We start from the raw sequence: 15577 nt of genomic DNA, 5'->3' as shown, positions 1-15577 counted from the left end.
AAAGCATGCAAATAAACAGATTTACACTCATGCAGGCAAGCAGTGACAATCAAGTGTTCGACTTCACACATCATGGAGTGACAAATGGCTCTGTCCACGTCTCCTGCAAGTGCAGCTGAGCTGTCACCAGAGCTGACACTCTGCTGCAAACTCTCCAGCTGAGGTGACCCCCTGACCCTGACATAAACATTATCATTTCTTCACTACCTTGTTAAACTCCCCGATCTTCTCTTCTGTCTTCTCCCTTTCCTTTGTTTGTCCTATTTCTGTCTACCCTCTTAGCCTCCCTCCCTTCATCCCGACCTTCGTCCTTCCCAGTTGTACGTTCGCTCCATCGTTCCCCGTCCATCAGTCACCATCTGTTGCTGCCTGGGGGACTGCTCCGGCTGACCTGCCCTAATGCTGTTAACCATGTAGTGAGGTCTGTTACTAGCTAACTATGTAAAAACCTCACCAAGAGTATACTTCTCTTTTCAAGCTAGCACCGGAGGTCAAATAGGCTTAACCTGACCATGGGATGACTCAAGACACGGGGCAAAATCTGTATTTTTAGAAACAGTCGCACGCCTTTAGTCACAGACAACAATACTTGAGCTTTCTTTGAGAAATACTCAGTAAGTGTCCAGTTGATAGACTTGATATTTTATCAAAATCATGTCTGATGAAAAACTGTGATAAATATAATGTCACACTCTGAAAGACCTCTCTCTAACCTCCCTTTCAGATCTGTCTTTCCATTGATTTTCCTTTGCTCCCATTTCATGTTTTCCCAACTGTCCTATGTGCACAGGTACTTCTCATATATGCCATTCCTCCCTTTCTGTTTTTATATGTCCTCTCATCCTGCTCCTCTCCACGGCAGTGTACATACTTATTCATCTGAAGTCTCCACATACAGACAAAGATGAAGATGTAAGGGTCAATCGATATCCTGTCGGTAGTCCATATAGGTGGCTTGTCATACAATCATTGCGCAGATCGCTGCAGGGAAGGAGCAGATTTGTCCGGTCAATGACAGAGTGTGCAGTGAAAGAGGCGAGCCGGGGGTCGAGCCAGTATCAGTATTCAGCTCACATTTCATCCAGACGCACACACAAACCAGACACGCGCAGCACTGATACAGTAGTTGTTAAAGGTCTGGGTGCAGGGATTCTTTATGGTTCTCCTTGCTTAAGTCTGTGTTGGCTGCCTAGAAGCAGCGTGGGCACGTCTAATCCATCTCACCTCTTACATCTAAGCCATAAACAACACAGAGAACAGTTTGAATTTTATGGTTTGGCTCGAAGGAGCGCACTGTTGGTTGGCCGGTCCATCACTTTGGTCTAATCTGAAATGTCTCAACAATATTAGATTGACTATACCATGAAATCCCCTGCAGGTGAATCTGACCGACCTTTGAGATCTTATTATTCAGATTTGGGGAAAAATGTCTCAACAAGCTTTGGATCCATGGTCATTAAAATTCTGTACAAACATTCATTGTCAGCAATGGAAAAATCCTAATAACTCGACGATCCTCTGACTTTTCATTTAGAGCAGTGTTTCTCAAATGTTTCACATCATGTAGCACCTGAGTAAATATTCATTTCTCCAAGTAGGTTTGGACATTCTTCTTTCCCATATTATGTATGGTACCCTTCTAACTTTGGTAAAGGTACAGACAATAATGTCCCTCCTCAGGATAAAATGTTATAACTTTAGATTTTTCATTCTGCTGCAATCATCAGGTCAAACTTTTAATTGGTTAAACACTTTGGTATCTGTAAAACTGATGACATTCCCATCATCCTAAGCGATACTTTATATTTAGTGTTAACTAGAAAATGTCAGCTAAAACAATGGGCGCATTCACACCTGTAGTTCGGTTAATTTGGTCCAGAACAAGGAAAAAATGAGAAACCCATGAGGACTAAAATTAACATGAAGTTATCAATGTGGAAAAACCCTGTGACTGCCAGAAGCTTTTGCTTCACTTTAATGCTTCTGATGTGTACAATCATGTTCTTAAGTGTCACAAATAGCGCATGTAGAATCATCTGGTTTTAAGCTTTATTAATGTAAATCAACCACATGTTCTGAATAACGGGTAACAGGCAGGATGAAAAGGAGGTCTTTAATGACTATGTATTTAACATTGTGGGAGATATGGGAGTACACCGAGGAGGATCGAAGCACAGCAGTTTCATCAGCTTCTGACCTTTTAATCAGGGAAATTGTGGGTGTTACATGGTAAGCCAGTGATTTGCCTGAATATACACATGGCTCATACAGTGTTCAAGAGATGCATTTATTTGTAGTTTAGCTTTTAATAAATCCTGCATATGTACCATCACAAAATCCTGTTGTTGGTCTGCCTGCTTTCACACCACAAACTAACTGCAGGGTCCGCTAACGGCAGGCTCTGCTTGGAAGTAAAACCGAGATCTTCCTTTCTTGGCATTCCCAGCCTACTTGTTTTGTCCCGCATCCAAGTGCAATCACAGTGTTCACATGCACAAATAAAGTCATCCTTGTGGGGAAACGCTCCCAGATCCAAAACAACTGCTCCAAACGAGACAAGTGTGAACACATCCTAAGATCCTGAACATGGTACACCTGCCCAACATCAGCATTTTAAGCACATCGTCAATAGACCAATGTTTCATTTTATACTTTTTTTTTTTTCAACAAATGAGATCCAATGTATTAATTAGTGAGTTGGGACAGTCAGATTTTGTTATCTTTAGACAGAAATGGAGGAGCTGTTTCCGCCTGTCTCTGAGCTAAATTAAGCTGCCGCTGGCATGACAATGTTATCAATCCCCTCATTTAATTCCCGGCAAGAAAATTAAGTCTAAAATTATGTTACAACTATTTCTTTAAAACAGAAACATTAGTGTTACAGTCAGTATCTTGAAAACTTCACAAAAATATCAAGCTGTACAGCATCTTCTTAGCCTGCCTCCTCCTCTGGCCCCAACGCCAATCTAACACTCTGCCCTGTCCACTCATAATCTTCACCATTTTTCTTCTTCTCTACCTATTCCATACTCGCCTCCCCGGCTCTATATCTTTTTCTTCTTATCTCCTCTTGTGTCCCTTCCTTTCTCTTCTTCCCCTGACCCTTCCACTTCCCCCACCCTCTCCCTCTGCCCCATCATTACTCCTCTTTCAACGCTCATCTTTCTAAGGCTGCCAAATTCCCCAGCACAACAGTGCTATTCTGCTGCCTACTAATAGAATCTCTCAGTTCCTCTAATGGATCTGTCAGAATCTCCCTGAGCATAGGAGACCAGATAGATTGATAGGTAGAGGGAGCGACAGAGGGACAAAGGGATAAAGAGACAGAGAGATGCAGGAAGAGAGATGCAAAGAAAGAAAAGGCGTAGACGTGTCAGGGCTCTCGACGCTCTCATCTGAGCCTTGGATAGCCTCAGAGCAGCAGCTCCACTGACACTGCCAGCCAGCGACCATATGGTCTGACAGAAGCAGTAGCACTTAAGGCCATCCCATTGTCACCATGGGATAATGTCAGTTTCACTGTGGCCCAGGTGAACCTAACAGACAGAGTAAGTTCTTTCCAGGAGAACTCATGCACAGGCAGGCATTGTTTTAACTTTTCATGTTTGCTTAATGATTCTGCACCAGCACTCACCACCCAGGTGAAATTCTTTGTATAATGCAAATGAGAATTAATCTGAGGTGGGAAGCCTTTTTGGCTCGTTGCCTATGCATAAAGTTTTATGCATAGGCACTTTAATCACATTAATACCCTTAAAACACATTTAACACCTTCTATAGGTTATAGAAGGTGTTAAATGTGTTTTAATGAACTCTGTTTAAATATATTTCACTGACACTTCTGGTGCTTCGGTGCTTTAACACTTTTTAATAAAACAGTGTGACCAGAATTTAGACAGTGTCTTTCTATTATTTTTCATCACCTCATCCTCCAGGACTAACACTGTCCTTATCAACAACCCATTTCTTCATGTATTGGTACCAAACAAACCTTTGTTTTACAAACTGGTTGTTTCCTGGGAAATATAGACCAGGCATCGGTTTAGGGCAGTAATTTTAAAGCCTTTATATTTATCAATTACAGTTGATTTATATTAGTGGAAAAGTTGTGCAAAGGTCACATGTATTGATCTGAAGGTTTTAAAAATTATTTGACATTTTATGCTCATTTTCATGATTTAGTTTTCTCATACTGTCCAGTGCTACAGCACTGTATTCCCCCTACTGAACACCCAGTCTCCCCTGATTGGTCAGTACACATATGCCTGCGTCAGCACCGCTAACAGCAAGAGAGCAGCTGTGCTAACTCAATTCTTACATGCCAAACTAGCCATTAGGCATAAATCATTCAAATGGGTGACATAGGGTGACATAGTGTGATGTCACAAAGTCACAGAATTAAAGACAGGAGAGAGGAGCTTCTGTTGGTGTGGACTTTGACCTTTTTAACTTTCAATATCTTTTACATGCACAAGATCATATATAATTCACTGAAGAAATAGGAAAAAAATGAACAAGCATCATAGGTCTCCTTTAAATAAGTTGTGTATGTATGCATCTAGTTATCTTCTCTAATTTTCATCCAGTAAGGTATCAGAAACGTACCGTTATCTGTGGCGATGAAGACAGCTGTGTATTTATTGTCATGGACATATGGAGACTCGCGGTCCAGCGGGGATGAAGTGTTGACAGTCCCTCTGACTGGGTTCACACTCAGCCAGCCTGCTGGGTCTCGCAGAACAGCATACCTGAGAGAAAGTAAATAACATAAGTAAGAACGTGTGACCCTATACAAAACAGAACACCCACTATACTGTGGAAAAGTTGTTTTGGGCCTAAATTTTTAGGTCACTGACAGACACAACAGCACACAAGACGAGCATTCAAGTACTCTATATTTGTCCCTTACAGTTTATAACTTCACTGACTTCCCGACCTCAGCTTAAAAAAACATATTTGCATTGTATAAAATAACAATTTTAGGATGTTACTTATTACTAATGAAGTGCGCTTCCAAAAGTACATGAATAATAGTTTCTAAACTATTAAGTATGATGCAAACATATTGTACCAATGAGCAACAAGACCAGCTTACAATTCATGAAATGAAATGAAAGATGAAACCAAGGCTAACTGTTTTCACAACATAAAGGACACCGATGAGACATAACACATTATTAATTTCTTCCTTCTACCTTGACATTGAAGTGCAGCTCTTCAAGTTACCCTGGAAACCACAACTGCAAATGATTACAACACTGTGGATGACAGCTACATCAAGTTTAACAACAAGTAGTTAAATTTTTTCTATTGTGAAATATTGATTAAAAAAGGCTAGAATTAAATCAAATTAATAACAATCAAAATAAAGTTTGACCCCAAATTTTTGTTTTTACGCTCTTAAGTAAGATACTGCACAGGGTACTGCAGATATGTTTGGTGATACTTTTATGCATTTCAATAATGTTTAAGAAGATCACCTCTACATGTTTGTTTGTGGATTAGAGCGACATTTCTCTATAAGGTGCATTGCAATGCGAGCATGGAAGATTCTGCATTGATGCAGAGATGTAGCATAATCGAGAGTCTGCAGTTTATGTTGATTGATTTTTTTGTTTGGCCTCAGCTGGACGATAAAGTTACGTCACAACGTTGATCCCAGGCTTTGAACTGTGGGCAGACATTAGCCTAATGTTCCTTACGTAGGAGGTAAGTTGGAGGGAGGCAGAGATCATCTGCGAGTTATAAAAAAGAAAGAACTCACTGATTATTTTTTTAAACTGACATCTTGGGTAATACAGATGTCATTGAGTATGTCATACAGAGCACAGTTAAAAGAGCACATTTACAGATGCTAATACACAGTTTTAAGAAACCTGGCTGCAAGTGGAAGAGGATAAAGTTTCGCACACAGCGGCGTTATCATGGATCCCACTACTTCTCCTGAAATACCCGCCCTGTTCTGCCTCTGATTGGTTGACAAGTCATGAACATAGCGACTGGTTGTTCGACAGGCTCAGCCCAAGGCATCATGGAACTGCCTGTGGATGGCTCACAATCATGCTCACAACAACCATCACTGTTTTCAACATGGGAAATGGATAATCTAAGAGAACATTTAGTTTAGTTGTCACTATGGATTTAAAAAGACATTTCAGTTTAAGGCTGGAATACAAAGCTGCTCAAAGGGATACGATTGCACCACAGCCCTCGTTAGTTCGATGGTATACTTTTGGACAAAACAAAAGTAGGTCACTGGCATGCAGCTTTCCAGAGATATATATTATGTCGTATACAACATATTTTGATATAGTAGATAACATCATGGACCATCAAGGTTAGGTGATAACACATTAGTTGACACTGTAGTTGTAATAAACAGGAACCCAGAGCAAATCTTATTGGAAACAACTTATATTACTTTGTTACTGCCAATGGTATTACATATAGAGGTATATGGAAGAAATGATTTTGAACAAGTTCATTTGTTGGACTGTGACCTTAGCATAAAATTCAATATTGTGAACTATGAATGTAAACTAGTAATTTCAGTCAGTGTGAACTGAACCTTCAGTTAGCTCTAGTGAATAATGAATTTACACAACATTAGTTCCGGGATTAAAAGGCCTTAAAACGTTTGAGGAGAATTAAACAATACTGACCACTTACAGGGCCGCTGAACAACATAACATTTAAATAAAAGGTTTCATGTAGTCTCATGCTGGTGCATTCTGCAGTCTTTAATAGATATAATAAAGAGAGAGCGAATGAAAAAATGGTGTGAAATGGACCCAGCGTAACATGCATGTGTAGGAGACTGCAGTTTTACCAGAGACTCCAGCTGCGGTTGAAGTTTTAACATGATGAAGGACCTCTCCCAAAAAAAATCTTATGGGCGAACGGCCAAGCCGGCATCGCCTTAAAAAAACGTGTTGAAGGGCGGATCACGACCCTCCTAATGTGGCCACTCAGCCGGCCACTGATGGCTAGTGGATGGTGATTGGAAAGGGCTGGCATCTGTGTTAATGTCACAAGTGAGTGATTTAGGAGCTCTGGTGCACTACTTTCATTTGTATATACAAAAATGCCCACACACACACACACACCCAAAGAAACACTGTAAGTATAAACAGGCTGATACCTTTAAGTTATTTTCACATTTATCACTTATATGTGCACGAAGGAGTACGCACATACACAGACACACAACACGACAGACTTTCTTCACCACAAGGCCGCTCTTTGCCAAAGTGCTCAGCAGTAGACAAATTGTCTTTGAAATAGAACTCTTCAGCTAACAGAGCGCGACAAAGCCTTGGGAAATGGTTTTGCAATCAACCTCTGCTCACACCTCTCCCTCCGCGCTCTCACTCACACACTTTCCCTGCCAGTGATCACCACTATTAACCACCACAATTCACTGTAACAAAAGAGGCCGTGCTGCAAGGTTAACTGCACTGTTAATAATGACACATATGCCGTTGTAGATGTTCTTTCTGCACATATCTCACTCATATACACACACACCTGTGCAAACACACACAGAGCCAGTGCTTCCAATTAAACACAGCCAGGCTCACAGCTCACAGAATATTAACCTCCATATGTCACACTTTCAGAAACACACTCTGGTCTCTGTGATACAAATATGTACTCTGTAAACATGATATACACTGTATGTGTCAGTGTACTAGGGCTATTATCAGCTGACTTTTCTTGAAACAGGGATACAGTAAAGAAATGCCAAATGCTTAGCAGAAAAAAACAGACGTAGGGCAACACAGCTAGGCTGGCTGGCCATTTCAGAGATATATGTTAAGTTGTGTTAAGTTGCTGCTGCTGAGACATTTACTGTTTGCTGCTTCATTATACAAGTGTTTCAGTAACTAGATAACAGGGGACTTTTATTGGGAAGAATTTACAGGAAATTAAACATATTTATCACAAAATTAACAGAGCTGTGTTAGCGGCCATTCCTCAGGTTTTTACAGCCGCCCATTAGAGCACTACTCAAGACAAGAATGTTGTCAGGTCAACACACACCTTCAAGCAACAAGCAGCTGGCCTGCTTGGAGAAGGAAAAGCCCCATAAGACTGCTTTCAGTCTTTGAACTCAGCTTAACTAACCAGCTGCTAGCCTCGGCTTCATATTCAGGTAAAAACAGGTATAAAAGTATTATCAGTCCTCTTAACTCGTGTACTTACCTAAATTTTATGGGAAACCTATCAAAAACGTGTTAAAAGCAAATATCTGCCGACAAAAAATAGCTGCCTTGATATAATCAAGTTAGTTTCACAGTAAATCCAGACACATACAGCCACTGCAATCTAAAAAACAAAGTGCAATACATACATTCAGACATTTTATGCCCTGTCACATCATAGTGAAGCAGAAATCTCCCAACATCACCCTCTGTGTTAACCAGGGATTGAAGTTTACCCAACCAGCTTGCATTCATCCATGAAATCTCCCCTTAAATGTATGTTTTCATCCCACATAACCTCACAGATTCCCTCTAAAGCTTAAACCTTGGGAACCTCTTTCAAACACGTGTGGGTTACTCGACAGCTTACAGCTGAAAACAATGGAGCTACACACACTGTTGAGTGAAATATCACGCTATCATGTTTCTACCAGCAGCAGAAGTTTTGAAGAAGTACAATACTTCTGTTTGCTCACGCGCAGGCTTAAAGGTAACCAGTAAATGAGTCAGATCCACTGTCCCTCCCCCTGTGAACACATGGGGACAGTCCATTAGAGCCCTTTAAAGGGCAAATTAGAAAGCCATTAAAAAGCCATTAGGAATATTCATATCTGGTTATACGCGTTATCGCAAAAACCAGAGAAGGGCCAAACAAATCAGTCAACAAATGAGAGGGCGCACAAACACAATGATCACACATGTCCTCATTTATAGCTGCATACACACAGACACACACACACACATACACAACCCAAGCAGAAAACCCACGAGTTAAAGCAAAAGTGGCACGTATATTCTGCTTGCACTGTGAAATAATTCTCATGAGAGCGAGGTGATTTGTCCAGATTTTTGCTTGAGTGGCAGAAAGTGCCACCTCATGAGGCAAACACTGTGACCTCAATGTTAGAGAGACCAGGCTGTTATATTACTCTTTCCACCGCACTGCAGAGCTACACCCTCAGGGGCTACTCTGCGCGGCTGTAGCTGCCATCAGAGCCTGGTCAGGGGTTGCGTGTGCATGTTTTGGTAAGGGATTGCCCTTCGCTGTAAGAGGACACAGAGGAGTGGCTGATTGGAGTTTAGCGCATCTGTCTGACTGACAAGTTGTCTCATTAGAGGTGATTTTATCTTAAAGAGAAGAAAGCATCCTTTTAGAGTTAAAACAAATGGTTAGGTCACGTTATGAAATTACATTATTAAATGGTATGCTTTTAAATTCAAAACTCTATAATTTAACAAAAGACACTTGCTTTGGTTTTTGTAGTTAAAATCATGCAATTCTGCAGAGGGTTTGCTTTATTTCCAGGATCCAATAAGAAAGCTGTAAAGACGGAAAAACACAAATTCAACAAAAAATGCACCATGAACACAGCAAAAATCCTGGCACAAAATGATGCTTCCTAAAATTAAAAGGAGACTCAACAGATACATTTCGAGGTTGTAATTAATTTATTTTGACAGCTAATTCAAAAGTCCTTATCTGAGAGTACAGCTCCACTGTCACTCTCGTGGATGTGACGAGACAGATGAGTGCCTTCTGACTCTGATCTGAGCCTCGTCACTCCGTTTCCTCAGACAAGTCAAAGGGATCTGGGAGCAGCGGGGAGAACGAGCCCCGCCGCCCACTTATAATCCAGTTACATCAGGAGAGAAATTCTGGCATACATCGCGTGCCTCTGTGTATGTGTGTGTGTGTGTGTCAGTAGCAGTTGTGGGTGGCAGACACAGAATAAGAGAGAGACAATTTGTGGTAAGAGCTAATTTAGTGAGAAGATAAAAGCTGGGTAGTGAGCGCTGCAAAGGAGAGCTCTTTGCATAAATGCTGATTATTGCTCTTGTTTTTGTTCTCTTAAGTGAGGTATGTTGCCCGCATCTCTTCTAAATAGGTGTGACATAGCAGGATTGCTCTGATTTTGATCATACAGTATGTTGTTCATTGCACCTTTTTTTTAAAGAAGCCTTTGTATAAAATGAGACCACAGTCTGCATCGGTCCCCTGCCAACATTCAACACTGTTGTCCTTTAAACATGAAGCAAACCTTTCTGTAACTTAAGGGCCCTTCAGTGATTTGCTATTACATCCTCAAAAAGTTAGGGAACACAGAAGAGACATATCTATTAGAAAAGAATGGTCAATTGAAAAACACTGGCGCCTATATTTTCAATGACGCAACTCAATAGCGCACGACTAGGGCCGCACGATATATCCTTTAGGCATCGTCATCGCGATGTACGTGTGCGCAATAGTCACATTGCAGGGCCAGCGATGTAGGAGGCAAATTAACACCACTAATTTCACACACTGTGCATGCAGACTCTTAACGTCAGTTAACTGGAATTATTTCGGCTACAAGAAGGATGATATTGTCCACGTGTTCTGTGTCGACAGTGCCTTGCATCTGTTGCTACAACGAGAGGTAACACAACTAATTAGTTTGACCATTTACGTCGGTACCACACAGATCAGTACGACAAAAACAGGTAAGATCAGTGCAGGTTAATTGTCCACAAGATAGCAGCAGTGCAGCATAACATAAAGTGCTATTCAGGTCATCAGATGAAAATTCCTGCATTTTTTTTTGTAATATATATCGCAGGGTTAATAAAAATCGCAATGTCAGTTTTTTCCAATATCGTGCAGCCCTAGTATCGACACAGATACAAGCCCTGTTTTTGAGGATGTTGGGAAGTTAGCTGGTTCGTTCGACTTTGAGAAACACTAACCAATCTTAATTTTTGAGCAGGCATCAGGTTTTCAGGGTGACTCTTATCGTGATCTTAAACCATCACGAGAGTACTACAACACAATCAGACACAACGTCGTTGAGATAACAGGACTTTCACCGCACCGCCTGCACTTATAATGTAATACTGATGACACACATTGCACCGTGACCAGTGTAAGATAACACCATCTCAAACACCATATATATTCATGCTTGCAGTGAGACAGCACAGAAGACAATTGAGGGTTTTTAAAAACAATTACAGACTGTGCAAAACCCTCAGAGTTTGACTTTCAATTATATCTCCTTTTTTTCCTCTACTCAAAGCAAACTGCACCGTGGGACTCATTTACAAACACACATGCGTTCACTGGCATGCATCAACTGTTTAAAGCTCAGTCAAACATCCAGAGCTACAGATCAGGTTAGAGTCCACATGAAACTCCCAGAGCATACCTAAAAGCTGAGCTTGTTTTTCTGCTCAGCCTGTGTAGATTTCCTGAGGGGTGATGGATATTCATGCCTTCACCTACCTCTCTGAATGTGCATCATTAAGTTTCACAAAAATAGCCACAGAAAATCTGGAAAGACGGGAGAGGTCATGCATACACCGACTTCAGGAGGTAAATTGGTTTGGGCAGGCACTGGTTCTCAACCTCAGGCTCTGGACCTCCTCCAGGGAGCTGTGAGATGACTTTAGGATTCGAAGGGAGATTAAAGGTGCACTATGTCGTTTTGGAGAAGACGTTTTAATCAGGAGAGAAAGATATTCTTTGACTGAAATTAAATAAACAAACTCTCTCCATTTTCATGACAAAGTTTTTACAAAATAAAGTCCCATGGGCAAACTGGAAGGAGTGTTGTGGGGACCTTACTTTACTGTTTATTCAGTTACGGGGGAAAAAAAAAAGTTTGTATTAATACCTCATTAAAAATAAATATTTGAATTTGAATTTCTTCTCCAAAAATCACATAGTGTACCTTTAAAGTAACCTTGAAATATATGCAAAGAACATGCCAGTGCTAATGCATTTATATTACTAGTTTACTTTTAAACCTTGTATAATCAGTTTCCCTTTGGGCTTACTTCAACAATTAAATGCAAGTGAACGAAGAACAGCCTTTCTTCTTGTGAAATGTTCATTATCAGCACATCCGTATCACAAGGCTGCAGGCATTACTTTCATATTCAAGGGGGTTGTGAGAAACTTAAAAATGTATCATGAGTACAGGTAGAGGAGTTAGAAAGGCTGGAAGCAATACTAATGTTTGGCTGATTAAAATGCTGAGCAGAAGGGAGGAGATAGTGATGCGTAATGAGACAAAGATCAGTGTCAAACAACACCGGTGCAACATGTGATTCCCGGGTGTTTCCGACAAGCCTTTAAAGCATAATGATTCAAACTGTCTGAGGCAAAGGTGAACGCATCCAATTTGAATATCTAAATGGCTGTAAGAACGCGCATGTAGGCAGAGGGGAAGGTCAACGACTTCTGCTCTGTTTGGTCGCTTGATAAGCTGACACTCCTACGAAACTCTATTAAAAAAACTGAATCCAATTTACACAAACTCTATTTTCTTTCACTCAACTGCCTTTTATATACACACTACTAGCACCACATGAGAGCTTAGGCTTGCTTTTTTAAAGTGCCAGTGTTTCCCATATGCAGTTTTCAGCAGCAGACTGAAACTCAGACACTTGCGCACTCATACACTTGGATGGCAGTGACAGTACATTAAGGGGAAATCTATTATGCATTTCTCTCACCACTCCGCTCTCCACCCCCCATTTCTCTGACTTTCCCTCTTATTCTTTCCGACCTCACTTTCCGTTGGCTCTTACTTTATCTTGCTGTCTTTATCTGTCCCTCTATCACTTTCTTCTCTCGTCCCTGCCAGCAAGATCTTCCAGTGATTGGAGTCTAACTTACTGAGGGGAAGGAGACGGCACAGAGCCAATGCTAATAGTGTGTTTCTATCCGAGAGCGTCTGAGGGTGTGTGAGCAATAGATATGAGAACATCAATCAAGTGAGGCGCAGTAAAAAAGTGCAGGGCCGGCTTGTGTTTGGCCGTAACGACTGTACACTTCATCCAAATTCGTGGCTAGTAAAGCAAAGAGAGGAGAGAGGGGAGAGCAAGAAAGGGGGCAGGGAGAGCGAGATAAGGAGAGGGATCGAGAGCGGAGATAAGACGGGGACGTGTGAGACTGGAACTGTGAATAAGTGTGTCATAAAAACGAATTTTCTCCCCTCTCCATCTCTGACTCCTCCCCATTTCCTCTTGGCTTTACTTCGTCTCTGGGGGTGCCATCTGAGGTGCCAGTCAGAGTAAAGCTGCACACAAAGCTCAATGCCAGAACTGACCCACTGCCCGCAAACTCTTAATCAGCATCTCCTAACGTCCTTATTGTCAGTGTGCAAAAAAACACAACAGCAAAGCATCTCCCTGAGCAGCGTAGTGGAGAATATACTTAACAATAAAACAGCTGCCAGGAATTGAACAGGCGTAGGGGGAAAGGAACATTAATTTCTTCTGCAAAATAGAAATAAAGCAGCAGTTTAAGTAGTAGTAGTAGGAGTAGTAGTTGGATCTATCTGACCCCCGAGTTCTACAGAACATTACAGTAGCTTTCAGCTTAAAGGATACGCGACCCAAGGTGCGAGCTGCTCTCCACCTTCCCTCTATTTGTATTCCTAATGCTAAGCTAAGCGGCGCCTGGCTTTAGATTCATGTTAAACAGACAGATGTCATTCAAAATCTCTGTAGGAAAATGATTTGGTGTATTTTCCAAAATGTGAAAGCTACTCCTCTTAGGTTAGAGCACAGTCTGCCCTTTTCTAAAATCTAGCTTTAAGAGGGAACACGGATGGAGAAATCATCTACACCCTTGACGTGCAGTAGAGCTCATTTTGGCTTTTGTAAAAGGCTGGAAGTAAGGTCCACCACATGAGCTGTTTTGAGCCATTATATGTAGTATTTTTCAGTCATTTCTTACATTTTAAACCAAGTCCACATCTGCTTTGGTTGTTTAGGAGAATGCTACAACGCTGTTTTGCTGTCAAGCTCCAGAAATGCTTCGTGGACAAGGAAACTTCAGCGGCTTTTCCATGAACATGGGGGAGTAGATAGGAATTTTCCTTTAATGCTTTTGTTATAGGCTTTACTTTACTGTTTTGTTCACTCTTGCTGCTCTGCAAAGAAGGCTCTAACAATCCACTTAAGCAGAAGTTATCAAACTCATCGCAGGACGGAAGTGCCAGGTGTTCAGTGGGCGAGGGGCCTTGACGAGATTGGAATGGCAGAAAGTAATAAAAACCCACTGAGCATTTATCGTAACATAAGCCAGCGGACACAAACATTTGCCCCAATGAACTTTGAAGCAAGTCAAGAATTCTGTCCTTTTTATTCGTGACTTTCTTTTCAGAACGAGGAAAAGATTGAGAGAGGACGCGGCTTGAAGCAGCTGTGTTAGTAAAATAAGTAACTCCTCTGGGGTCGCTGACAAAGACCCTCGGTCAGCCGCTCTGGGCTGGATTTCAACTTTAAACTGAGCTGAGCTGCCCAGTTTTGGCCAACAACTGCTGCAGGCCATGTGGACAAATTACCCACGTCACACCTGTTCATATTTCTGCTCTGTATCAGCACAGCGCAGCAGGTCTATACAGGGGAAATAAATGTGACAGCGCTGAGAAAGGGGAAAGCAAACGCCGGCGCATGTCGCATCAATCACCTGTCAGAGAGATCTAGTCGAGGTTTGTCTTCGTGAGTGTGCCAGTGAGCGGAGTTTTAGAACTTAGAGGTAGGTGTTAAAGAAGCCGTGAGTGCTTGAAAGCACTTCAAGTGAGCTATGTAGGAGTGCCGCTGTATGTGCATGCTGTATGCACAATTATGAAAAGGCTAAAGATTCAATCGGCAATGATAGAAGGTTGTCAAGGCAGGTCTTCATAAGAAAAGCAACAAGCACAGCAGGTGTTATATGTGCAAATTAAATTAGAGAAAGTTAAAAAATGGAGAAATGTGCCTCAGTGGAGTAGTAAAGACTGGTGGGTACAGAGAGGAATCAGCCTGTCTAAATGTTACAAGCCACTTCAATATTTCTTTCTATTCTTTTTACTTCAATGTCCTTGCATGTCTCGATGGGTGGCAGCACCAGAGAGGACTGTCTCTTTGCTCTGCCTGTCTCCTGCGTTCAGTCACAACCTCGCCTGAGTCAGATCTGGGCGCTGCTTCTGTATGGACTCGACCTTCATTTGATTTACCTTTTACACAAAAAGCCCCAAAGGGTGTCTTCGCTCTTTTCAACACGTCGACTATTGTTTGCTGTTTGCCAGGTAAAGTCTGGAGGAGGCTCTCTGCCAGCTCCACTCAGCAACTGCAGATGCTCCTCTGAGTACGTCGAACAAAGAGCCAGTGTGTCGACTTAACAGCGACGGTGGAGCGAGCGCAGAGGGGCGGCCGGCTGAAAATCAAAGATGAAAATGAAAGGTTTGCATTGTCAATATTTGGCAGGAACAGAGACGAATGTGCAAGGACACTCCTTTGACACGTGAATGCACAGAGAAGGCACACCGGTGACGTACTAGAGTGTATCTGCACACACACATACACAGGCACAGACGCGTCGTCCTCAATGGGTGTAACATCAT

General features: G+C 41.7%; 1 protein-coding gene across 1 annotated transcript in view; it reads right to left on the bottom strand.

Moving 5' to 3' along the window:
- cdh13 (cadherin 13, H-cadherin (heart)) overlaps nucleotides 1–15577 on the bottom strand; it is a 233285-nt gene that overhangs the window by 37333 nt on the left and 180375 nt on the right. The window contains exon 11 of the mRNA XM_030425730.1: nucleotides 4606–4748. Within this exon, the coding sequence (XP_030281590.1) occupies nucleotides 4606–4748 (143 nt within the window). The remainder of the gene's footprint in view (nucleotides 1–4605; nucleotides 4749–15577) is intronic.

This window comes from Sparus aurata, chromosome 8 (assembly GCF_900880675.1).
Source record: "Sparus aurata chromosome 8, fSpaAur1.1, whole genome shotgun sequence".
NCBI classification, from domain to species: domain Eukaryota; kingdom Metazoa; phylum Chordata; class Actinopteri; order Spariformes; family Sparidae; genus Sparus; species Sparus aurata.
The sequence above is the reverse complement of the archived record's forward strand: the minus strand, read 5'-3'. Positions and strand labels throughout refer to the sequence as shown.